This window comes from Carettochelys insculpta, chromosome 8 (genome assembly GCF_033958435.1).
Source record: "Carettochelys insculpta isolate YL-2023 chromosome 8, ASM3395843v1, whole genome shotgun sequence".
Lineage (NCBI taxonomy): Eukaryota > Metazoa > Chordata > Testudines > Carettochelyidae > Carettochelys > Carettochelys insculpta.
The window spans coordinates 59,566,427-59,594,421 of NC_134144.1; the positions used below are offsets into that span (position 1 = coordinate 59,566,427).

At 39.5% G+C, this 27,995-nt stretch overlaps 1 protein-coding gene across 2 annotated transcripts in view; it reads left to right on the forward strand.

Moving 5' to 3' along the window:
* The window catches only part of NCKAP5 (NCK associated protein 5), a 408,546-nt gene that overhangs the window by 295,164 nt on the left and 85,387 nt on the right, over positions 1-27,995 (forward strand). For both annotated transcript variants that reach the window (XM_075001775.1, XM_075001776.1), the window contains 4 exons: positions 16,393-16,497; positions 20,505-20,696; positions 22,443-26,266; positions 26,775-26,952. In XM_075001775.1, coding sequence (XP_074857876.1) covers positions 16,393-16,497; positions 20,505-20,696; positions 22,443-26,266; positions 26,775-26,952 — 4,299 coding nt within the window. The remainder of the gene's footprint in view (positions 1-16,392; positions 16,498-20,504; positions 20,697-22,442; positions 26,267-26,774; positions 26,953-27,995) is intronic.

Sequence of the window (27,995 nt, forward strand, 5' to 3'; positions counted from 1 at the left end):
TTATATCAGTATTGCTACACCTCTGAGGAGATGTGAAAAATCTACACTCTTGAGGCACGCAGTTCTGTCAGACTAGCTGTCAGGGTTGATAGCACATCAGCACAGGTAGTATCTCCACTGAAGCACTCCAGCTGATGAAACATTCGAAGTATAGACATACCCCATTCTCCACCATCTAATACCCACATTCCCGAAACCTCATTGCCATTTGTTATACATGGGGTCATCAAGCAAAGACTTCTGCTGTGGATGTGCAGATCTGTATCTGGATACACTTGTGCATATGCACAGAAGCTCCATTGTGAAGCTGAAACAAAGAACACCAACCATTTGAATGTTCAAAGAAAAGAGATACAGGAGAGGGTTGGTTGTGTAGGAGCGGGTATGGGTAAGTGTGCTGGGTCTGGGAGGGAGATCAGGGTGGACACTGAGTTGAGATACAGGAGCGGATGTGAGGTGCTGGTTCTGAGAGTGGGTCATGGCTGAGGCAAGTGCTTGGGGTGCAGTAAGGGGTATGTGTGCAGTCTCTGAGAAGGGGGTCAGAAGGAGGATTGGGTGCTCGCTCTGGGAGGGATCTAAGGGCTGGGGCTGGGGTGCAGGAGGAGATATGGGGTGCTGGCTATGGGAGGGATCGAGTTTGTGGCCTCCCGCTGAGCAGCATTGCTGTGGAAGGCTCCTGGACAGTGGCACAGCAAGGCTAAGGCAGGCCCCTGCCTGCCTGCCTGCTCCAGCTCTGTGCCACTCCCAGAAAGGATCACTGTGCCCCTATGGCTCCATTCTCTGCAACTTTCTGCCAGCATTCCATTGGCCACAATTTACCATTCCCAGCCAATGGGAGCGATGGGGGCCGGCGCTTGCAAGCAGAGTAGAGCAACAACTCCTGCCCACTTCATTCCCTGCTCCCCATGCACGAGGCCACGTTGGCCACTCCCAGGAATAACAGGTAGCATGAGGCCATGGCAAGCAGGGAGCCTGCTGATTGCAGTCGATGGGGAGACTCCCTGGGATCAACATTAATGTTGACCAATTCACATTCTTGGCATGTAAATAAATGATTTTTTTCAGTATCTAACATTCTGAAACTTGAAAAAAGGAGTGAGGGAAGATTATAGGAAATGGTGCTTATCTTTTCAGATTTTTGTAGGAAAAAATGGATGATTTCAACTAAAACTATGCAAAAAGGAATCTATTGAGAATACATAGTATATTACTTATTTGGGACACCAGCAGGTCATCTCAAAACTTCTTAGAAAAGCAGTGCTTACCTTCCTCAATTGCCATGTATTGATCTAAAATATCTTCCCTGAGTGATGTCTCTCCTTTTCCCCCTTCAGGCAAAAGGTTAGAGTTAGATAATAGTATTAATTTTCCAGACATCTGCACGTTTTAATAGCCTTTGGAAGGCTTGAAATAGTTTTTGTTTGCCCACCACAGGGCTAAAATACCATTAAGGCCTGGATTGAAGCAATACATAACAATCACAGTCTCATAGTTCAACCTGACAATACAAAAGGCTAATTTATTTTTTATCAGAGATTTAAATTAATGTGAGGAACTCCACTCTTAACAGGAACTGGAATGCCACTCCTGCAGAAGTGCATGTGCATTTTGTATCCCTACAAATGTTGAACTTATATAAAACTGCACCAAACCTTGTATATGCATTTTATTCTGTGCTGTTAGTGTGTGTGTGTGTGTGTGTGTGTGTGAGACAGAGAGAGAAAGAGAGAGAGAGAATTATGTGCTTCTTTTCGCTCCAGACATCAGAGTTTTTGTTTGTGACATTACTGTACTGAAAATCCCTGAATTTCTCGCCTCACTTACTGCCCAGACTCAACATACAGGAGAAGATGGGGTGGCATTCGTATGACTTTCTAGCTCTTAATATTTAACTTTTTCCTCTGGAAATAAAAAGTTAGAATTTTATCATAAGAAATAATTTTGTGGGATTAGGTGAATTCAGTTAAATATATATAATGATTAGGATATTTCTGACTGCTCAGGCAAGTGGTCTTGAGAGTCAAGACAGTTTTCATTTCTAATTCTATGCTGGAGGAAAGCTTTAGCTTATCCCATTATAAAGTGATAAAACAGCATTTGATGGCAGCAGCTTGTGTGATAAAATGATCATGGCAGCAGTGAGAAAGAATCTAATAAGAGAATTGATCTGCAGATTCCAATTCTGTAAGAGCCAACATCGATCAACATAAATGTCAATAACAAGATCGTGTTGAGGTTTGCCTAATTCCTTTAGATGACTTTTGTTCTAGTGACAGAGTCAGGAAGTGAATGTGAAAAGAAGTTTAAAACTATAAGAATCACAAAGACAAAGGCCAACACTACATTATCCTATAAATAATATATCACTGGCTTTCTTGATATAAGCTACCTAGTCACATGATGAAATTAGTTAATAGTGTATAATCAAATAACCCCTCTATATTGTACCATGCATATTTTATACATGGCACTTACACAATAGTGTAGCAGTTCACAGTCATACGTTGAAGTACCGCACTTGGTTACCCTGCCACAATAAAAGGCAGACTTCCCTTCTGATATGGAAGTATAGATAACTTGTATAAAGCAGGTCATAAATGATAAATGTTATAGTTCTTCCTCATCATAAAAAGCGAGAAATATAAAATTGTATTCAGAAGTGAGTCTAACCAGTCTGAAATATAAATGTAAAGTCTGAAAACGTGTGACTAATCGAAAAAGATAAGGTGTCATAACTTGCAGAATTTTGTGTTGCAATTTTTGATATACGCAAAACTTGCAGCATATTTGTGATTTCGTCCGTCACACAGTAAAGTGGGAATAACATTCTTTTCATTCATTTTAGATCAATAGAAAAGTATTTATGATAATTATTTATTGCTTTCTATGTGAAACAAATTAACACAGAAAGCAGAGACTGATATTTAATAGGAGTATGAAATGCCTCAAAATAGGTTCTCTGGGAAAAATGCTGTCATGAAGAACTCAAAGAGTCTTCAGTGAGCGTAATGAAATAATTAATTGCATTAATCATTTACCTTCTGGCTAGCTGATTACCGGGATATTGGTATGAAGTGTTGACTGTAAAATAATTATAAACCATAGGGAACTTTATATGTATTTTCCCAAGAAAACAATTAATTTCATCATTGCTGCTGTATTTACAGACTCCTAACTTAATGCTGTTAAAATGAGAACTAATGTTTTGGAGTTCTCGGAACGTGGTGGAAACACTGATATAATTATAAAATTAAAGCAAGGATCAGAGAGGATTACATTAAATCTTTCAGTGTAACTTTTATTTAGAGCAGTTTATAAAAATTAATAAAACTAGGAGGATTTGGAAGAGGAATAATTTTAGGCTTATAGTTAAAAAAAGGCAATGGAAGAATGCAGAGAGATTATGCTACTTATGTTTATGCATCAAATATTTTCTTTATACCTCACAATTTACTCTCTAGGACATTTACAAATTTTTGCTTTCAACTTTCTCAGCACTTTGGAATGTAATTAACTGCTTTTTTCCTATCTTGGAAAGGCTTGCTTAAAACAAAATACTTGCTTGGAGGGAATCTGAAGCACATTTAAAACTATTGTTTTATATTTTGTGGTGGATTTGCCCCATTAACAGGATTTTCTGATGAAGTTTTAACTCCTTAATCTTCCATCCAAATGCTTCTAACATCACATCCTTTTATTTTTTCCTCAACATCTCAATAAACTTGCCTGGAAAATTTGCCATCAAAACTGGCAAGTCTCTGTTAGTGGTGGGTTTGAATTTAAAGTCAGACATCTTTTGTCTCTCCAGATTTAATTTTTAACAACTTCACCCTGACGGGGGGGGGAAGAAAATCAGAAATAAAGTGAAACTTCAACAGGAAATACTTTTGCTAGATTAATAGAAAATCAAAATAAAATCCACTTGACTTGATCAATTCTCTGTAATAGCTGGAAGCTCTTTACACTAAGAAATTATTTGGCTTACTGAATTGTATTTTGTTTTAATCCTTTAATATTTATTTAATGTATAACGTTCCCCACTTTTAATACTGAGCAATATTGTAGGATTATGATTTTGTTCCTTACATTTCCAACAGCTATTTGTAAGACCAATAAATAACAATTTCCCATTGCTTGTTTATATCACTGTGACGCATTTCATATCCTGGGGTTCACACACTTTAGTTTGAAAAACAAAACAAACAAAAAAGAAACTATACAAATGAAACTATAGGAAAATAACGCAGCTGTGCAGATACACACTGCAAGGCAAACTAATTTTATTAAATCTACCAGTTAGGCTATAGAGAAGTATAAAGTAATAAACCTGAATCACTGGTAAGGTGGATGGTGATATTAAATATCTTGGGAGGTAAGACTACAGGCATTCATTGCATATTCAAAAAAATGTAATAAGCCTTTATGAATATTGGCAAATAGAATCATTAGCCACTTGTCCTGTTAGAAGCAATATGCAGAACAGTGGAAAGAACAGAAGATTGTACATTATGGGGTCGATTTTCATCTACTTTGTCTTGCACTTTGCATTCCTCTTCATGATTGGTTTTACAGCGCTTTAGAGTCATACAAGATTATAAATGTTTGCACATCCAAAAATGTTGACTCAGATTAAAGGTATATTAATGACTTTTACTAATCTAAAGATGTGTTCATCCTTACAAATACTGTAAGATGTTATCTTAAACAGTCACAAGCAAGTCTGAAAATTGTTTTAAGAGAGCATAAATTTCCTACTTTAGTTTTTACTGTACTTGCTGAAACCTGGGCCTGCTATGCAGGTGTGAACTGAAGAAGTTACTCTTTTAAGTCCCTGGTAGATCTATTACCTATCATAGGCTACATCTGCACTGGCCCCTGCCCTTTCAAAACAGCCAATGGAAAATGCAAATGAGGTGTTGATTAGCACAGTCTGTGCCTCATTTGCATAATGGTGGCCACTCACCATTCTGGAAGTGCAAAACAGTCGTGTACATGGGGTTCCTTTGAAAGGAAGCCCTGCTTTTGAAAGCATCCTTCTTTCTAATTTTTTCAGGAAGAAGGGTGCTTTTGAAAGCGGGGCTTCCTTTCGCAGGAACTCCATCACATGCCTGTTTTGGCTTTTGCAAACAGCACTTCCGGAATGGCAAGTGGCTGTCGTTTTGCAAATGAGGTGCTAAATATGCAAATCAGTGCTTTGTTTGCTTTTTGATCAGCAGGTTTTGCATGCCCCTTTCAAAAACAAGGGACCAGTGTAGACGTAACCACAGGGTATTTCTAGGCTGCATCTAAACTATGAGATAAAATCGATTTTATTAAAATCAGTTTCTTAATGCTGGGTCCATTTGATTTTGAGCATATTCATCTTCCCACATGCTCCCCAAAAAATCGACCTACTGCTGCCACAGACAAGTAGCTTAAATTGAATGCTGCTGCAGTGTATTATGGAAACCTATCCCAGAGTTCCCTGAGCCCTGTTGCATTCTGGCCCCACAAGCAAATATGGGTGTATGATGCCAGCTTCCCAAATTTCATTCCCCTCTTTCCTCTGCCATGTTAAGTATGTTTAAGTAGACACGGGTGCTACACTGAGGCTGTGTCTACACGTGCCCCAAACTTCGAAATGGCCATGCAAATGGCCATTTCGAAGTTTACTAATGAAGCGCTGAAATGCATATTCAGCGCTTCATTAGCATGCGGGCGGCAGCGGCGCTTCGAAATTGACGAGCTTTGCCGCCGCGCGGCGCGTCCAGACGGGGCTCCTTTTCGAAAGGACGCCACCTTCTTCGAAGTCCCCTTATTCCCATGAGCTCATGGGAATAAGGGGACTTCGAAGTAGGCGGGGCCCTTTCGAAAAGGAGCCCCGTCTGGACGTGCCACGCGGCTGCAAGGCGCGTCAATTTCGAAGCGCCGCTGCCGCCCGCATGCTAATGAAGCGCTGAATATGCATTTCAGCGCTTCTTTAGTAAACTTCGAAATGGCCATTTGCATGGCCATTTCGAAGTTTGGGGCACGTGTAGACACAGCCTGAAACTCGCATAAATCATCAGTGTGGGGCCAGAGTGTCTAAAAGACAGTACACAGTTGACAGCCATGAAAATCATTATTGCCCATGGAGGCCCTTTCAGGACATGAATCTGGATTTAGGCTACTTGCAAAAGACCTTTATGTCTAAGTAGACACAGTTGTTACACTGAAACTCAAATGAATGGTCAGTAACGGGCGAGGGTGGCTAAAAGACGGCACACAGTTGACAGCCATGAAAATCATGACTGCCCGCAGAGGTCTTTTCAGGACATGAATCTGGATTTAGGCCACCTGGGAAAGAAGACCCTTATGGTCAAGTAGACACGGTTGTTAACACTGAAACTCAAATGAGTCATCAGGCTAAAATACCCCAGACTACAGCCAGGTTTGCACATGAAAAAGAAGACCCTTAGGACATGAATATTGCCTGCTGCAAGACTTACTTCAACAGCTGTGGTAATTGTATTCCTAATACATTGCCTTCATTGAGACGTGTATGGCTTGGGACAGCTACAAGACCCATGGCTACAGCCATGCCCTGAAAATCATGACCGCCAAGGGAGACAGCTCCTGGGTGGCTAAAAGAGCCTCAACTACAGCCAGCCCCTGAAAATCATGACCACCGAGGAAGATTTCCCCCAGCTGGCTACAAGACCGCTGGCTACAGCCAGCCCCTGAAAATCGTGACTGCCGACAAGACATCCCCCGGGCGACTACAAGACCCCCAGCTACAGCCAGCCCCTGAAAATCATGACCCTCACTGCATGCAATCTGCCTGGCACCTTGTGAAGCATGCCTTTTCATTGATTCAGGGTCAAGCCATGTGATGTGCCTGGGCACGGGGGTGTTCCGGACTGTGTGGCGCCTCTGGAGGGAGGGAAGGGAGGGGATGTGGGGGTCAGGACAACATGTAAACATCTGAAAAGAAGTTTCTTGTACTATCAGACAAGCACAACCCCCACCCACAGCCTAGCTGGCACATGGTATGGGGGGGCCAGCGGCTGGGGCCAGGCAGCGCAGAAAAAAAGGCAGGAGGGGTATACACGGAAACATGGACCCCACAGCTGTGCTCCTAGCAAAGAAAAAGAAAGAAGATTTTTCGGCTCCTCATAACCCTACAGCCACAGGCTTGCAGGTGCCAAATTGCAATGGTCCTGTTTCCTAATTCCTATGAACTTGAGAGCAGTAGAGATGTAAGAGGCAAGAGCAGAGAACTGTGGTGCATTGTGGGGCACATACAGAACATCTGTGCAGGGTAATGAATTTGATGTAAAGACATGTCACATCCTCACTCACTACCCTTCATTTGGATTTTTAAATTCAAATTGAAAGCTACACCAGTCAGGCTACTACAATTTTAGAATTTCGATATCATGTCTATTTTAGTGTTCTGTAAATCGAGCTAATGGAAGTCGCAGTGAGGACAGGCACTGTGAAAAATTGGGCAAACTGACTTAAAATCAATTTTATCTCATAGTGTAGATGCAGCCCTACACACCAAAGTTATTTTGAAATAACAGACCTTATTTTGAAATAACTTTTTTAGTGTCAAAACTACGCAACTGCTATTTTGAAATAATCTCAAAATAGCAGTTGACTTATTTTGAAATAGGTAAACCTCATTCCACAAGGAATAGCAGCTATTTTGAAGTAGGGGCTGTATATACAGGGAATAGAGCCTATTTTTAAATAAGCCATAGTGTGTCCAATGGCTCTCTTTTGTAATAGGCTCTATTGTGTATAGATGCTCTATTTCAAAATTGCGGTCAGCTATTTCAAAATGCATGTTGTGTGTAGCTGTATTATTTCAAAATAAGCTATTCTGGAATGTCTTCTTTGGAAATAAGGCTGACGTGTAGACATACCTGTATGTTCTCTCAGCTGTCTTGTGTAAGTAACTTGTCACTCTTTTTCAGCTCCTTGATTGTTCTGCACCCAAATAAGGGGACCAGGAAAGGATTTAGATCAGCACATTTCTGGCCAACCTCACTAGCAACAAGCATACCACCTTTTCCCCTGGCAATAGAGGGTTCAAGCTGGGGAAATGTCAGGGAGGGGGAAGGACAGGGAGACTTCTGCAGGTACAGATTGACTGGTTGGCATCTGGTCCTCTCTTGTGAGATGGGCAGGACTGAGAAGCTGTATGTGTGTCCAAGTGTTTATGACAAAGTTACAATGTTTGTTATGGCATCTGAAGTGCATCTGTAGACAATGCAGACATCCACCCAGTCAACATTGAAAAGCAAAGTTCTAATCCAATTGTGCAGAATGCAGGGGTGCATGATTTACTTCCAATAAACATCGACTGGAAACTGTCCTGAAAGTGAAAGCTTACTCAGAAAGCTACTGGCACCTAACCAAGAAGAGTAGGTGAAAAGTTGGTTTTCAGTCCTCATAGTCATTTTCTTGAAATTTTTTTTTAACTGAATTTCCTTTCCTGCTGCTGAGAGCCATGCTGTTAATCCTCTACTGATGGTCTCTGTGCAATAAAAATAGGGAGATACACCTTTGGACCTTTTTGTGCAGCCTACAAAATAGGATAACATTTTATTACCCAGAAACTAGAACTACTGGTGTGGAAGTAACATTACTTCAGCTGCCACTTCGGAGCAAAAGCAGATGAGGCATCTTATGAAGTAGACATATGCATCATTAATACTCTTCGGGGAATTTCAACTCATGTAGAGAAATCTCTGAAAAATGGCAAAGAAGACAGTGTGAAATAACATAAAGACAGTCTGGCATCTGGAAAAGGGCCTTTATAAAAATGGGTTCTGAACAGATCCAAATCATTACAAAAATGGCATATGTCAGAGATTAGGGTAGATTGTCATTAATACACACTGTTAAGGATGTTGAATAGTAACAAAGAGGAAGCCGTGCTAGTCTATACACTATCAAAACAAAAAGCAGTCAAGTAGCACTTTAAAGACTAGCAAAATGGTTTATTAGGTGAGCTTTCGTGGGACAGACCCACTTCTTCAGACCATAGCCAGAGCAGAGCAGACTCAATATTTAAGACACAGAGAACCAAAAACAGTAAGCAAGGAGGACAAATCAGAAAAAGATAATCAAGGTGAGCAAATCAGAGAGTGGAGGGGTGGGGGGGAAGATCAAGAATTAGACTGAGTCAAGTATGCAGACGAGCCCCTATAGTGACTCAGAAAGTTCCCATCACGATTTAAACCATGTGTTAATGTGCCGAATTTGAATATAAAAGCCAGCTCAGATGTTTCTTTCCAAAACGGAGCGATAATTCCTTTTCTGTAACACACATACTTTTAGGTCATTGACAGAATGCCCCATTCCATTAGTCAACATTTTAATGGAATGGGGCATTCTGTCAATGACCTAAAGGTATGTGTGTTACAGAAAAGGAATTTTCGCTCTGTTTTGGAAAGAGAAACATCTGAGCTGGCTTTTATATTCAAATTCGGCACATTAACACAGGGTTTAAATCGTGATGGGAACTTTCTGAGTCACTATAGGGGCTCGTCTCCATACTTGGCTCAATCTAATTCTTGATCTTCCCCCCACCCCTCCACTCTCTGATTTGCTCACCTTGATTATCTTTTTCTGATTTGTCCTCCTTGCTTACTGTTTTTGGTTCTCTGTGTCTTAAATATTGAGTCTGTTCTGGTCTGGCTATGGTCTGAAGAAGTGGGTCTGTCCCACAAAAGCTCACCTAATAAACCATTTTGCTAGTCTTTAAAGTGCTACTTGACTGCTTTTTGTTTTGTTAAGGATGTTGTTAGGAAAATAGAAGGAAAATAACTTGGAAAACCTGCACCAAATAGTATCCTTGAAATGATGCGAGGTAATATCAATAATAGTGTAAAAAGAATCGTGAAAAGGTATATGTAAACCTATCAGCTTTACTGGGGCATTGTATTTCCTAGAAATTCATAAACAGTAAGAGGACTTGAATGCAAGTTCTGAAACCACCTGGTTAACTAGGGGGAAATGGCCAGCATAGAAATCAGTATTGCCATTACAATGTATGAAAATAGAACATATATAAACATTCTTGGTTATGTACTGCAAGGGTAGATTAAACAGTATTTTGCAATGAATATGAAGTTCTGATTATAGTATAGTAATTAATTAGTAAGAAAATGACTTAATTTTCAATATTACATTAGATTTATAACTTCCAAGATCTGAAATAAGTATTATAGCTTCCAATTATGCGTAATAATAACTTCATGCATTTTTGTAGATTAAGAAGTGTGCAGTCCTAAAAAATGTTCCAACATTTCAGACTTTTATAATTAGCTACAGTGAGGCCTGCGACAAGAATAATTTCCAATACCCTGACTTTGTAAGAAAACACTGTAAAGTATCTTTGAGGTTTTCAGTACACTCGTGTTTGCTTTTTAGCCAAAGCTCTCTTCCAATTCAAGACTGATTTTCTTGGTTTCCTGATAAGGCAGTCTTCACCATATGCCAAGTATGTGTATTTATGAACTCTAATTTGTGTAAACCTAAAATGGATTAATACGTTCTGAGGTTGAAATCCATTCTACAACTATATTGTTTTTGCTTTCATTTTTTCCTTAGATATAATTTACTCTTTTTTTCTGAATATTAAGCATATAAGAATACATGGAAGCAGGGTCCATAATGGAGACTTTAAGAACTCCTATTAAACTTCACACAAAATCATAGTGTTTAGTATGTTTTGGAGGTTTTGACTCATCAGTTGGTGTATAAAGTAATATAATAGAATATGTCATGGTATATTATTTCTGTAGGATCTTTGGAACCAGAAAGAGAAAAAAGCTTGTCAAGAAATTGATACAGCTTGTACTGTTTTAACTTTTCTGAATGTTCTGAATGGGGGCTGATGAGATGATAACATGTATTTCCGCAGCTCAGGACTGCTCCATTGCTATGTGCGTATTCCTTGATCCACTGCAGTTAAGGAGAAAAAGGGTGATGCCACATGTGACTTGACAGCCTTTCCTGTTCAGGCAAGGGAAGCTCATGCATAGAAGTTCTCTGCATTACACAGATTCCAGGAAGAATAGCTCTTCATGTACTTTGTATTTTGCTCTGCTGTATCACAAGGGCATCAACAGTATTTTAAAAATTAAACTATCTTAGAACAGATGCTTTTATGTAAACAAGTGTGTTATGTGAAAAGGTCCATGATGAATACAGTATAGTCACATCATGTCGTGAGATGAAGTAATCAGTGGAGTATCACATTTTATACAGTATTTTTTCATTTTTATTGACATTTTTAATAAGCAACATTATACATCTACGTTTTTGACTTTGTCACATAGAGCAGTGTTTCTCAACCTTTTTTTATAAAGTACTCCTTTTCAAAAAAAAAAGGACCCCAAATTTCTATCACGTAACCCTAATACCACCAGTTGAGAAAAATGGTCCTAACGTAATCTGCACTCTTGAAACAAGTGCCATTCATTCAACCTTTCCAGATTACTGTACCCTTTTCAAAAGTCAGATTTGTTTGCATACTACCAGGTTACACCTACTTGCATACAAAAACATGCAAAAATATCACAGAAGTCTGCTACTGAAAACTTGCTGACTTTGTACCATCTTATTATCAAATAAATTTGTGGGAATGAATGAACTTTTAGACTATGCTGACTTGATTAGTGTTTTTAATGTAGCCTGGGCCGTGTCTACACTAGCCAAAAACTTCGAAATGGCCAATTCGAAGTTTACTAATGAGGCGCTGAAATATATATTCAGCGCTTCATTAGCATGCGGGCAGCCGCGGCACTTCGAAATTGACGCGGCTTGCCGCCGTGCGGCCCATCCAGACGGGGCTCCTTTTCAAAAGGACCCCTCCTACTTCGAAGTTCCCTTATTCCCATCTGCTCATAGGAATAAGGGGACTTTGAAGTAGGCAGGGTCCTTTCGAAAAGGAGCTCCGTCTGGACGAGCCGCGCGGCGGTGAGCCGCATCAATTTCGAAGTGCCGAGGCCGCCCGCATGCTAATGAAGCGCTGAATATGTATTTCAGCACTTCATTAGTAAACTTCAAAATGGCCATTTGCATGGCCATTTCGAAGTTTTTGGCTAGTGTAGACATAGCCCTGTTGTAAAACTAGGCAAATATCTAGATGAGTTGATGTACCTCTAGAAGACCTCAGTGTACCCCCACAGGTATACATACCCCTGTTTGAGAAACACTGACATAGAGAAATAAAAGGAAAAGAAATGCATGTGGAGAAAAAAATATTTTGCTGTTACCTTGCTGTGTTGCTATATTACCCTACTTATCTTAATCCAAACTTTGTTCCATTACCTTAGACATTAAAGTAGGTAGTTCTGCTGGCTATGCATCTGTTACAGCTGATTTCCTAGAATCCTACAAATATAGAACTGGAGAGGGCCTCAGAAGGTCATCTGGTCCAGCCACCTCCTCCACTGAGGCAGGCCTAAGTATATTAGACTATTCAGTTGTTTGGCTAACCAATTCTTAGAAACCTCCAGTGATAGGTATTTCATAATGCCCTTGGAATCCTAGTCCAATACTTAAATAGCTTTTATCCTTAGAAATTTTTCCTAACGTCTAAACTGCAACACCCTTGCTGAAGATTACTTCTTGTGCTGCCTTCATTGGATATGGAGAAGAGTCGATCACTATCTTCTGAATCAAACTCTTCTATAAAAAGACTTACGTTGCTTTCCTCTGACTCCATTTATCTCATCTACATCTCATTTAAAGTGTATTGCCCAAAACTGGGTGCACAGACTCCGACTGAGGCCTCAGCAGTGTTCAGAAGTGTGAGACAATGACCCATTGGCTACGTCTACACTAACCCAAAACTTTGAAATGGCCATGCAGATGGCCATTTTGAAGTTTACTAATGAAGCGCTGAAATACATATTCAGTGCTTCATTAGAATGCCGGCAGCTGCGGCACTTCAAAATTGACATGGCTCGTCCAGACGGGGCTCCTTTTCAAAAGGATCCCAGCAACATCGAAATCCCCTTATTCCTAACAGAACATAGAATAAGGGGATTTTGATGTTGATGGCATCCTTTCAAAAAGGAGCCCTGTCTGGATGAGCTGTGCGGTGGCGAGCTATGTCAATTTCGAAGTGCCGCAGCTGCTGGCATTCTAATGAGGCACTGAATATGTATTTCAGTGCTTCTTTAATAAACTTGGAAATGGCCATGCATGGCCATTTCGAAGTTTTGGGCTAGTGTAGACACAGCCATTGTGTCTTATATATGATACTCTTTTATAAGACACAGTAAGGGCAGCCAGAATATCAGCCTTTTTCACTGCTGAATCACATTGTTGACTCCCGTTCACTTTATAATTCACCATAACCCCCAGATCCTTTTGTGTTTTGTATGTTTCTGAACATTTACAATATGATTACATCGTCTATTTGATACAGAAATATAGTGAAATTATACATCCTGAGAGCCTACTTTCTTTTTTTCTTCTCTATGATGCTTATTGTATGTTACTGATTTACTTTTATTATTTATAGATACATAGCGTTTAAGGCCAGATGCAGGACTGGCAACAGACTTTTCCGTGTCATGGGCACTGTGGGGACAGCTTGGCTCCAGGTTGTCCCGGAAGGTCGGGGCCTCTGGAGGAAGGGAGGGGGCTAGGGGCAGCCAGCCATCGGTGCCAACCTGGACCATGCCTCCCCCTCAGCATCTCCCGGTGCTACAGCAGCAGTTTAAAGAGCCTGACGCTCTGGCTGCTGCTGCAGCCATGGTAGCGGTGGTGGTGGTCTGGAGCTTTTTTAAATCACCAGGATGTGGGGCAGCTGCTCTTTCTCTCCTCTCTCCCCCGCGTCGGTGGTCCTGGCCAGAAAGGTTCATTAGATCACCCAGTCTGACCTCCTGTATATCCATTAAATATTACCCAGTTACCTCTGTGTTGAGCCCAATATTGTATAACTTCTAACAATTTACCTTTTAAAATTAATTTTAAGTTATAATTTGAGAGAGGACTTGTCTACACTACCACCTTCCTTCAAAGAAAGGATGGTAATTAGGGTGTTGGGAGTTTACTAAGCAAATTCCCCCCCGTGGCAACTTTGAAGTTTTAAACTTTGAAGTACTGGCACGCATCTAGCCGCGGCTCACCCGCCAGTACTTTGAAGTGCCGGGGCAACTTCAAAGTCCCCTTACTCAAGGAGTAAGTACTCAAGGAGTAAGTGGACTTTGAAGTTGCCCTGGCATTTCGAAGTACCGGTGGGTGAGCCATGGCTAGACACGTGCCGGTACTTTGAAATTTAAAACTTCAGAGTTGCCGCCGGGGGGAATTTGCCTAATGAAGTGCTGCCTGTGCATGGCAGCACTTCATTAGTAAAATCCCAACACCCTAATTACCATCCTTCCTTCGAAGGAAGGTGGTAATGTAGACAAGCTAAGACTATTTCTTTCTCCCTGATTTTATTTTCTACTTGGCAGCTCAGTATGTTGAGTGACTGGATGTTATGTTTCTTCTGGATGATATAGCAGTGTACTTATTTTCATGTGATTGGCATTGTTATAATAATTTGCATTGTTTACTTCATTATATTTACTGCCATCTGTGTTGCTAACTCATGTAAAATAAAATATTTATTTTCAAAACATTTTTAGGGACTTACAAATCCTGAAGGAAGTCTTCAAGTTCTAAAATGCCTGAAGTAATATTTGCCAATTATTTTTGTTGTTCACCTCACACGTTCCTATTTTATTCTCCCATGCATGGCTTAAATTATGGAAGCTTGCACTAAAAATTCTTTTCCAGGAGAGATCAGGAGGTTGGTCTCTTTGGAGTAAAAACATCCCTTTTCAAGGGCCCCTAACAACACCTGTGCATAGCATCAAAGACTTCTGTGCCTGAACCAATTGGAATTCTCCAGTGGCTCATCTGTGCAATTAGGATACTATCAGTTCAAGGCTAACTCTGAGTTCATTATAAACCTGTGAGCTTGGAAAGATGTAATAAAGGCAGCATTTAAATTTTTTAAGAAGAGTGCAGTTCTAAATAACAATAACAATTCAAATAACTATTTTTAATTGGGTCACAGTCAATAGCTGGTGAATAAATAGAACTGATGCTGTGTTAAAAGACGTGTACTAGTTGTTGTAAACTTTTATAATGAAAAATACACTTGTATGCAATGTGCGGCATCTATTCAACATTATGTTTGAAAAATATGATTATACAGAGCACTCATCATTTAAACATCATAATCATGCTGAAACAGTACTGAAGGAAAACTAGATGAATATATAACTCCTGCAAAATTACTCCCAAATTAATACTTAGTAGCGAAAATAATACTGAATTGCCCAGAATAGAAGTCAATTTGCAGTACTGGATGTGAGCCGCAAAGGCTTTAAGAAAAGATGTGTATTTCTGTGTATATAATCTGTGCTGTTGTCTAGCTGTAATTTACCCCTAAAGGTCTTCCAAGAGCCCAGTATGCAGTGGACATATTGGTAATGGTAACCTCCTGCCATAAGGAAAATTCTTTTATCCAGCATTGGTCAGGTCCCAAGAGTACCAGATTAGAGAGGTTCAACCTTTATCTATAATCAAAACGTTTGCTCACATGACCAATTGGACAGCAGATTTTGCTACTTTTTTCCCTTTTGAAGTCATTGGTCAAGATGCAACCTTCACATAAATCATATATTTGCAATTTAAACAGGTCAGACTTATTGTGTACAGAAAACCTTGGTTATTAGTGTACAAATTAATATAGGGGAAATAGCATCAGGTTAGCAGTCCTTCCAAGCAAAACTGAAATAAAGGACTGCTTGTGTAATTGAACAGCATGTGAAAGTTAATGCGCAAAATCCTCAGAGTCCCATGCTCCCTGATGCAATTATTTTCTATTCATATTAATTGTTCCTAACAGATGACATCAGTGACTTTGAGTTAATATGTGAGCAAGGCAAGGTTTCATAAGATCAATGCTGTTTAGAAACAGGGTCACTTGTATAATCATTCACTCAGGCTATAACAATTGCTAAATAAAACAAAGTTAATATGTTGATTGCTTTACAAATGTTAATTCCATCATTCATTTTTATACTTTTTAAATTCAAACATGCCAAACTTTATGGATAAATTTGATTGAGATCCCATTTTTTGTTCATTGTTATATGTGAAATCATGATAAATTGTGAAACAGTCATAGGAAGAAAAAGTTTTGTTTTCTTCATGCGAAAAATTTTTCTGCCTCAACTTGTGGATTTAGTAAGCAGTAAGATGGAAAACTTGCAAATGAGAACAAGAGCTTTTTACCATGGCGTTTTATTCTCCTTTGAAATTTAACTGCATGGTTTGGAATTCTTAAAATGCTGATCTGTTGAATATTTGTCAAATGTTTATGCTTTGGTCATTCTCTTCTGCCAGAAACTGCATTCGCGCATCTTAGATCTGTCATCTGGGGATTTGCTTTCAGATGTAGAAAGGAACAGAAGTTTGATACAATCACGACCTACTGGTGTTCCGATTCATGTGAGTCTTTGAGCCATCTTTGAGTGCCTCATTTGGAGCACTCATTTCTGTCTGTAAAGTGCGATGTCATGGGTGAGCCATTGTTGAGACAGATAACAATACTATCCTTTCTTCTCTTCTCTGAAGTTCAATATCATGTCCCTAGTTGATACAGTACACAGAAAGTGTCATTCTATGCAAAAAAAAAAGCATAAATCTTGACACTGTCCTCAAGATACCTTTTTTGATATTGATTACATCTCAAAATCCCCTGAGAAATGGTCAAGGAGCTTTCTATTAAAGCTCATACACCATATTATTCATCCTACTTTTATGATATATTATGTATGAACTTTTAAAAATTCATGGTCTCTGCATTTTTTTAAAGATGGAGTTAGCTTTGTGCTTATTTGGCAAAACTTTAAGCAGTAAGGCTTTCATGTTTCATTGACAGACAGAAAAGTAGCTTTAAAAACAAAAGTCACAAAAAGATACAGAGAGAAATAAAGGAGGTGAGAACAGAAACCTGAGCCTTTCTGTGCCTTTCATTTTAAAGTATAAAAGTGTCATCAGAAATATAATCTGCTTTGTAATTGTCATAATACATATTTTAGTGGAAAGCCATTGTTTCAGAGGTTCACAAAGATGCTAATGACCCTCTCACTGTACAATCTGTAATTTAGCCTTCAGGTTACATTTTTCTAAGTATGCAGTTTTATCTCTGCAATTGTTTGGTTCATTCAGTTGTCTTTCCTTTTTAACAACAATTACATGTTTAAATTATACTCATACAGACTCCTTTTGTACTCTAATTTCACTAAAGGTGGTAGTTTAGAAGTCGTGATTGGGCGGAGGGAAAGTCAGATTACACAATGCAAATAAGCCAGTGTGCAAATTAACCATATGTAATTAGTGCATCATAAATATAATCTTTAAAGGTTTTCTAAATAGAATCTTTTTAAAAAAAAATTAGATAACTCAGAGAAGAAATCCAAACCACCTTTTAAAAGAACTACTGATATAATTTAGAAGGTTAGGAGGACTTTCTGTTTAGAGAGAATTCTAGTGATGCACACCATATTTTCAATCTTTTATTACTTGCTGTAACTGTTAAGGATGTTTACATGAAAATATTTTGGCTTAGACATCCATCTGCTTCTTATCCTCAGATCATAGGACCTGATGTCCCTTTGCTTCTTAAGGCACAAAGGAGGAAAAGGGGTCAGGTTAGGGAGTCTCCCAAAGCAGCAGAAGGTGGCAGGTGCTACATCTTGCTCTGTGCTCCCCTTCTCTAGAATCGAGAGCAGCCCTTCCATGTCTGGCTTCTTGTATAGAGTGGAACCCAGTGTCGGTCTACACAGCAAAGTTATTCCAAAATAACTATCTTAGCATCCACACAATGCAACTGCTATTTCAAAATAATTTCAAAAATACCTATTTTGAAATAGTTGCTGCTGAGACAGGAAACAGAGCCTATTTTGAAATAAGCCATTGTGCAGCCAGTGGCTCTATTTTGAAATATGCTCTGTGGCTGCATCTGCATGTGCCACTTCTTCTGGAAGCAGCATGGTAATCAGCAGTTCAGAAGATGCTAATGAGTCTCTGATGTAAATTTCCTGTGCCTCACTAGCATATTGCCATGTGATTTGGAGTCCAAAAGAAACCTTCAAGACTCCAAAATACACCTGCAGATGTGCACCCTACAGGGATCTTGTGGAAGAGCAGATCTTTTGAGGAAGAGGGGACATCTTCCAGACTGCTCATTACCATGCCACTTCCAGAAGAAGTGGCACGTGTAGACGCAGCCTATTTGTGTAGGTGCTGTATTTCAAAATAGCTAAGTGCTGTTTTGAAATGCATTTTGGCTACGTCTACACTACAACGATCCTTGCAAAGAAGTTCTTCCGAAAAAACTTCTTGCAAAAGAGCGCAACCACACAAAAAAAAGCAGCTCAAAATATCAATCCGCTCTTTCGACAGAGACCGTCCACACATCCCCCGCTCTTTCAAAAGAACGGGCTAGGTATCAAAAAATCTACTGCTATGAGGACTGCTCTTTTGAAAAAGGGCCCCCACGGCATCTACACATTTCAGAAAAAAGCACTCTTCCTTATCTGGGAGTGTGTAGACACTCCATAGGATTTTTCAAAAGAGCCCAAGCTTTTTCAAAAAAACTTACTAGTGTAGACATAGCCTTTGTGTGTAGCTGTGTTAGTTTGAAGTAAGCTATTTCAACATAGCTTTTCTGGAATCATTTATTTCAAAATATGGCTGCTGTGTAGACATACCCCCCGGAATGCACCCAATATTGTATGTTTCTCTAGCATCACAGCTGAAAAAGCATAATAAGCAGAAGTCAGTGCTATTGTTGGCTTTCTACCTTGCAGTGAAGGATACAGAAATAATGCAGTGGAACTTGTGACAGCAGAGTAAATGTTGCCAGTGGTGAAAAAAGATGTAGTAGCAAAGCCGAAGGACTCTATGGCAGAAATGCAGAAGGTTGTGTTCTGTGTATTAACTGGTACTCTAGAAGTTAGAAGGCCAGCCCTCCTGCGCCCCTTTCACTGCTCAGGAAAACGTGTCAGTAAATCCCTGAGAGGCAACTCGCTGCTGCCACTGCTGATGGATTTTTCCCGGCCCTAGGTTTTGTCCACAATAGGGAGTAGTTAGGTTTGTCACAGATGGAGTATTATGATGTCACTTGATGAATGAGCAGCAGTAGCTGACTAACTTCTCAGCAATAAAAATCCTGTTCTCAGCCAAACGGCCTGAGCAGTAATAAATGGGGGGAAAATAACACATACAAAAAGCAACCCAGCATAGAACCAAGTACATGGAGAAAAGTCTCTAAATTGACTATTTTGCACAGATTTCCATGAGGCATTTCGTACATCCATTGAATCTATTTGACAGTTTTGCCAACTGCTCATGTATTATATAACCTTAGATTTATTTGTATTGTATTGGGAAATAAATGAGAAAACACCCATCTAAGCAAAACTACATCAGACTGTAAACAAGAACAGAAATCAATAAATACTGCTTAAGGCCTGGTTGTGAAATTATTTCTAGTTTTAATGAAATTCTAAGCCAACTTTCAGAATAAAATGTAGTCGTGTTGCTCTTTGCCATTCCAGGTTAATGTAAAGCTTCTGATACTGTATGGCATTAGAGGGAATCATTGTAACAGAGTAACACTGCAAGTGCTTAATGTTAAAGAAGGTCTAGCATTCTTAAGCAGGAGAGGACTAGTCTGAATATAAATTAAACATAGCTTATAAACTCCTACAAAGATTTAATATTTTACCTAACGTGCTATCTGCTCTTCATTACTCTCTTTTTCAAAGCTGGCATTTAGTCACAGTCAGGTGAAATTGCATTTGGAGAGGGACGATAACTACCCATGTACTAAAGGCAGCCACAAAGTGTCAATAAATTGCATAAGCAAGAGGCTTCAGCTGTCTGAGAGTGACATAAAGATGGATTGTCCTACATCAGAGAGTTTCTTAGACAAAGCTTTGGACTGGATAGGAAACCAGAATTAGACTGTAATGGAGAGATTCCATTCTCAATGGACATTCTGTTTGGGACACTAAATTAATTTACCATGTCCAGTTGGTAGAGTCTCATCTGTTACATTGTGAGGCTATAATGCAGTTGTCAAGATGTACTTGTATTCTTATAACTTAGTTTGTGATATCTTACTGGAGCATGGTGCTAATATCTATAGCAGAATACAAACAGACTCAAAATATTGGTGCAGCTAGACCAGCAGAATACAGAAATCACAGGAAATACGTAAAAAGAATTGTGGAGATTGTGATATTTTTCTGTTCTAATAAAACTAAATATTAAATTGTTTCTTTTTATTTTACATTTATTCATTACTTTCACCAGATCCTAATGGAATATTATGAAAGTATAAATGGAACACTTGTGTTTTACCCTATCAATTAAAGCCATCAGGTAGAAAATAATGTTATCTGTTTTTAACCCATAAGATTGTTGCATTTTTTCTTGTGTTTTAGGAATGCCAGCAAAATGTGAGATCCAGCATATCTGCCTTGAAATGCCCAAGTCAGTTAAATATGGCAGGGCCCAGTCACCTGTATCCCCGGAGCAGCTGCAGTAGCAGTGAACTCTCTCTGTCAAGTGCTTGCAGTGAATATTCCAGTGGTTCCTCCTACACTTGGAATGATGGAAAGACATGCAGTAAAATGGTAAAGCAAATTGGTTTGGTTCATTTAGTAACCCAATGAATCTGAAACAAAATGGAGTGGCTGAAAATTTTGCAACTGTTGGCATTTCCTCTTCCCCCCCTTTTTAAAAGATTATCAGACTTGTTAAGAGTTTAGTAGTGGCAAACATGAAGATGTGTGAGGAGCTGGCATATCAAACTTCAGGCCTCTTTAACTATTAAGCTATCTGGCACAAAGGCCTACACTTTTTGCAACGAGCAAAAATAGTCTATGCATTTACACACGATGCCAGACTATTCTGTATGGTCTTCATTTGGGCTGCACAGATTTAATCAAGGGTAGATTTTGATATGTTTAGTTGGCTCGGTAAAATAAATGTTGTGGTTAGGAGGCAGGAATAATGTGAACTGAAACTATTTGCTTCAGCAATGCATAAGAAAAGAAAAAATAATTGATCAAAAGGGTGGTGTAGTGTGAGCTGATGGCTTTGAATAGGAGAGTTGGAAAGACTTAAGCTTAAATCGTATAGGGAAGCTTAACCCCTTAACCCTAATTGTTGTTATCTCTATGCGGAGTGCTAATGCATGATGAATTAGCACATACCACAAGGGACATCACAACCACCATTGCCAAAGGGTTAAGCAAGGGAGCTCATATTGGTTTTACTCATTTTATACTCTCACAGTCTCTGCATTAACTGAGCACATTGAATGATAAGCGTCTTCACTGAGCAACACCTTCTTGTTGGTGGTTTTGGAGTTTCTCCAGGTTTCTTGTCAGAAAGAACGTTTCATTGAGTTTCCTTTTCTAAGCATGCCAATTTCAAAGTAGGCTTTTAGAGAGGGGCTAGGATAGGGAGGTAAAGGAGTGAAGTATTTGGGAAATGGAAACTTTCAGCTTTTAGGATCAGCTATACCTAAGGCCTTACCAAATTCATGTTTATGAAATATGCATCACAGACCATGAAACCATTCCCTCGTGAAATCTGGGCTCTTCTGTGCTTTTACACTACAGATTTTATGGGAGAAATAACCTTTTCTCAAATTGGAGATCCTAATCCAAAAGGGAATTGTGGGTGGGTCATAAGATTATTTTGAGCGGGGTGGGGCACAGTATTGCCATGTTTACTTATGCACTATCTTCAGAGCTCAAAGGCCAGAGAGCAGTGGCTGTGGGAAGGGTGCCCAGCACTGAAGGCAGTGCCCCCACCAGCAGCAGTGCAGAAGTAAGGGTGGCAATGCCATACCGTGTCATCCTTACTTCTGCACTGCTGCCTTTCAGAGCTGGCTGGCCAATCAAAGAATAGTGGCTGCTTACCAAGGGCCCAGCTCTGAAGACAGCAATGCAGAAGTAAGGGTGGTATTACCATGCCATGCCCTCCTTTTATTTTCATTGCTGCTGGCAGTGGCTCTCCTTTCAGACTTGGGCTCCTGATCAGCAGCTGCCACTTTGTGGCTGCCCACCTCTGACAGCAGCAGCAGCAGCACCACAGAAGTAAGGGTAATATTACTGAAATCCTCTCTACAATAATCTTGCAAAATCTTCACAAACATTCACACACCCAGCACCTTTTTTGGGTCAAGACCCATATAATCACAACATCCTGAAATTTCTAATTTGATAAAATCATTAAATATATTATTTTGAGAATCCTATGACTGTGAATTTGATGAAAATAAACCATTAATTTGATATAGCCTTACCAATTAAATAAAAAGTGGTTTTTTTCTTACCAGCATTTTCAATAATTTCTGATTTTTTTAACAGTCATCTATAAGCTGGGATAAAAGAATAAGCATTGGTTCTTCACTCCCGAGCAACCTCTCTAGTCCTACAGATGATCTACCTCCAACTCGTATCAAAGAAAACCACATTTTGGAAGGGCTGAAGAAGTTACAGAAACGGAAAATATTATTTGAACCATCTCCGGTAATATCAAAATGGGGTTACAAAGACTGCATGGACTCCAATGAAGGAATATATTCCCCTGGCATTAAATGTGGCAGTCATGAAGAACAAATTCATTGTAAGCCAATGGAAATGGGAAGTGTTTGCATCAAGCACAACAAAACTTTCACTTATGATTCAGATTCACATGATGATGCAGATGATGAAGCTTCATCTTTTGTGTTGTTGCATGAAATGCCAAGGAAAGGCTGCAGGCTCTATTGTAATAAATTAACACACAGTATTTCTGACAGTCTATTTGGTTGGGAGCCTAATAGGAAACATTTACCGGAAAAGAATTCATATTTTAATTCAAAGGAAAAACCTGAAAAACTAACTAGTTTTGTCAATGATTTTCAGGCAGAGGTAAAACCATGCACAAATGTTAAGCTTCCTGTACCACAGCTCAATCAGAGCACTGCTAATCTAGGTTGGAAGGACCTTAATTTACAGTTTTCAGATACTGATGACAATGAAGTCTTGGATGAATTACATATAGAAAGCAGCGATGAAAAAAGTCCATCAGAGTTATTGTTAACTCCATTTACTGACAAGCAGACAAAAAGCTCTGACATGCATGCAGGGACAGAGAATTCTCAGTTTGTATCTACTGATGGAGAAGAAAAACAAGTATCCTCTCAGTCAGATACTGGGCCAAAGACATGTAATTTAATTAAACAACAAAAGGCTATTAAAAAGTCTTCTAAAGAATGCACTACTGTAATATTTGATGCTGAGGATGGTGAGCCTGTTGAATTCAGTTCACATCAAACTGGAGTAGTCACTGAGACTAGAAATGAAATTTCCGTGAACCAATCACAAAGCGGGTCCAATGCAGAATACACTGAATTTATACCTCAAGGAATAACTAATCTGCAGACAGGAATTGATGCTAAAAACTACAGTGTTTTGGAAACATCTGAAGATGAGAGAAAGCAAAAGACTCTTCAGAATAACATAGGGAATGAAAATACAGTTGTATCCATGGCATGCAGTGAATCTTTACACTTTGGGAGAGCTTCGTTGCAAAATAATCCACAGGTAGTGAAATCAGCGTGCAAGGCCAATTCCAGCTCTACTGTTCATGCAGGTATCAATCAAAAGCAAAACTTGACTAAAATACCCAGCAGAAGTAAGTGTTCACCACAGAAAATTAACATGACAAATAATGAGGAGTTTGCTGCAGCCTTATTATCTGACCCAACAACTGTAGAAAAATCACCACCTTTGCCACCTATGAAACTGTTAAGATTCAAAAAGGCACAAAGTCCAACTCATAATCTGGATTCAAAAATAGACATACAGATACCAAAGCACCCTGCCCATCTTCCTCAATATTCTAAAAGAAGTGATTGGACAAAGAATGCAAAGAGTCAAGTTCCAGGATCACCATTATTGCTGCAGCACCTTATAGAACCCAATGACTATGGAGAACCCCCAACCAGAGATGTTCATTGTGATTTAGCAACTGTAGAAACCCAATCCCCTTCTACCCCAACTCCACCAAGCCGGTCAACTTCATTGTTGATAAAACCAAATTATGAACATTCTCCACCTTCATCCATAAAGTCGGGAGTAACTGTTCCCAATGAAACAGCAAAAAACATTCTTAAACTGTCACCCCTAAAAGGAACTGCAAACCCTATTGTTTTTCATAATCAGTCTAATCATGAAGTGCAAACAAAAAATACACCTCTCAAGGCCGAAATTGAATTAGCTCACCTTCAAGAGAATGCAGAAACAAGCACACACAATATGTCTCAGCAATTCTACAACTCCTCTGGAGCCTTTCCAGGGACTTCCAAAGTTGTTGCAAAGAAAACATACCCAAAAACCTCCAATTATTCAGTATTCTACAATAATCGGGAGCTTTCTAACCCAGGATTACAGATTTCTAAAACTTTCTCACTAGCTTGTGAGTCACTGGAAACTGTTCCCTCACAAAGCACTTATTCAGTCAAAAAAAGACTATCCAGTGAAAGTGGAGTGCTTCAGCCACAAAAGATGCCAAACAGTCTCCCCACATCTCCACAATGTCACACAACTACTAGAGAGCTTCTTCTATCTCAGGTTAACTGTTCCTCATTGCCACTATCATTCCATGGCAGTGACACAACAAATGCCGTCCAAAACTCTCAAGAGAAGGGACTGAAAACCCATCCACCTGCAGGAATGCAACTACTTGTAAAATCTCCCCAACTCCTCAGGAAGAGTTCCACTGTACCAGGGAAGCAAGAAAAAGACAGTATAAATGCAGCTTCCAAAAGCAATGTGAGTTCATGTAAGTACGAGCAGGATGAATTTGTGTATCTGACCACCACAGAAACAATAGATGCTAAATTAAGAGTCACTAAGGCTGATACTGAAATAAATGATAATTTTTCCTTGGGACTTGGTACAGACACAGCATTGCCTCTCTCATTGGAAAACTGCAGTACGATTGTAGACAGAGGAGATGGATTAGAAAACAAATTAGTTAAGAGATCTGTTTCTTCTGGTAACAAAACATACTTAAAACCAGCTCTGGGAATGAATGGTGCAAAAGCCCGTAGTCAAAGTTTTAGCATTCATACAGGAGAAAAGCCAAACACCCCTGTGACTGAAGGCCTAGGAAAAGTACGGACTCAAATCATCACTAACACTTCTGAAAGAGGGAATTCTTTAACCAGACAGAACTCTACCATGGAAGGATTCCAAATCAAGGCCATTCCTGGGTCAGCAGCAATGTCAGAGACCTTTTCAAGTACTTCAAAAGTCCCAGAAAATTTCTGTTCTAGACAAGGTTCTGATGGAAGTGTGAGTAGTTCCACTAGTCAATGTGGCAGCCCAAGCAAACTGCCATTCAAAACATCTCCAAAAGTGGAGCTGTGTCACAGCATTTCAAAAAGTGGGGGAAACAAATCACCTTCTCAAAAAGACAGAGCAAGTATATTTGTCTACCATGAAGAAAACAGTAAGAGTTCTAAACAGCATCCACTGAACAAAAAAAGCACCATGCAAGTAGAATTGGAGTTGGAGTCATCACCTATTATTTCAACAGACCCAATTTCATCATTTCAAAACTTGGATGGAACACATTATCCTCGTAAACTTGAAGCAAGCAAGTCACAGAGACAAGAAACCTCTTTAAAGATATCAGAAAACTCTGAGGTTCCCCATGCTTTGAGTTCATCTGTTGTACAACCAACAATAGAGGAAAAGGTCATGTTGTGTATCCAGGAAAATGTGCAGAAGGGCCAAGGGCAAAACAAGTCTCCCACCTCTGAGATGAAACAAAAGACTGGGCCCTCTATAGCTAGTTGGTTTGGTTTTCGGAAGAGTAGACTCCCAGCCCTGAATAGTAGAAAAATTGATGTTCCTAAAGCAAAGGTAGAAAAGAAAGAAGCAAAGGGTTCTGGTTTTGGAAATAAGCAGATAAAGTCAGAGAAAAAGAAAGATAAAAAGAAAACTGACCACTGTGAACAAGAAAATGAATTTAGTAAAAAAACAGAAAATGGTGACATTTTGGATGGTGATTTGAAAGGCAAAAAGAACACAAAAGCTTCACAAGACATCCCTGGCCAGATTAGATGTTACCAAAAGAGTGGTTCCTCCATTGTCACGTATTCAGGAAAAGACAGTTTTATGAAAGAGCTTTTAAACAGGTAATTACTTTATGAAATTTGGGATATGCAGATTTTTTCTCCTCAGCTTTGCGTGCACCATCATTGTTAAACACAATGCAAGCATGTTTTTTCCTAGAATAGATGCATAGCAGCCTTTGTTTGTACATATCAAGATTTTTTTCTCCCATTCTCCATGATTGTAACCAACAAATGTGTATTTGATAACTAGCCAGAATTAATTACGTTTATTACAGCTACTATAACTTTAGGCCACAGACACTCAACAATCATTGTACAGTGATTCCCAGTTTGCCCCACAGCAATCCCAAATACAAAATAAATCTTTGTATGTAAAAGATGAAATTGATACACTACCTGAAATTGCAAGTGACAGATTTGATCAAGGCTAGTTAGAAACATTTATCACTCAAAGGTCTACAGACAGAAAGATACAGAGAGGTTACTTTAAACATTAAAGGAATGGGGAAAGTAGAGTGATTGAAGAAGGGCAATGTAATTTATCAGAGGAATCACTTTCTACCTGCAGAGTTGATAAGAAAGCAGCTCAGCAGACAGAAAGTGGATCAAATGATGTTTCCTACAGGAGTGTGTCGAAGGGCAGCTCCCAGGGCTCCTCTCTTCCCAGCAACTCTATCAGCACTAAAGGAAACCACAAGAAAAACAGCAAAACAAAAGCTGATATGGAAATGCAGCATGAGACACTGGTAAGTTTAGTGCACAAAAACATTATGTCCCTTTTATTAATTTCTAGATGTGCTTTGCTCCTTAGTGTCAGTACAGACAAGACAATAAATGTTTGTATATAGTAGAGTGATGAATTAATGCCATTTCTGGCAGTTTGATTATGGACCAGATTCGTGACTATTCATGCAGATCTTACTGCTTTTTCTTAATTTCTGTAAACATACTTGCACAATGATGCCATAATCGCAGCGCAGCACAATGAAATAATGGGACCATTTTCTTTTCTTTTTTTACTATTACCTGAAAATTCCTGGTATGATCAAAGCCATTAAAAAGTAAAAGGTGTAAAACTCAATGGCTATGTCTACACTAGACTACAAATGGCCATTTCAAAGTTTACTAATGAAGCACTGAAATACATATTTCAGCACCTCATTAGCATGCTGGCAGGCGCAGGACTTTGAAATTGCTGTGGCTCGCCACTGCACGGTTCGGCAGACGGGGCTCCTTTTTGAAAGGACCCTGTCACCTTTGAAATTTCCTTATTCCTATCTGCTGTTTGCATTTGCATGGCCATTTTGAAGTTTTGGCTAGTGTAGACGTAGGCAGTGGGTGTGTCTACACGGGCACAGATCTTCAAAATGGCCATTACTAATGAGGCGCGGAATTGAATATTCAGTGCCTTATTAGCATTAAGATGCTTCTGGCCGCGGCACTTTGAAAGCACGCAGCTCGGTGTGGCTACACAGGGGTCCTTTTCGAAAGGACCCCACAGCTTTTGAAATCCTCTTATTTGAGTGGAATAAGGGGATTTCAAAAGGTGCAGGGTCCTTTCGAAAGGATCCCCATTTCGAAAGCAGCGCTTTCGAAGCACCGCAGCTGGAAACGTCCTAATACCAATGAGGCGCTGAATAGTCAATTCAGCACCTCATGAGTAATCTTCGAAATATGGACATTTCAAAGATTTGTGCCCGTGTAGACTCACCCAATGGGAAAAAAGGAAAACACTGTACCTTATGTAGGAATGTTGGTCAGTATCAAACACACAAGTGGGAATTGGTTA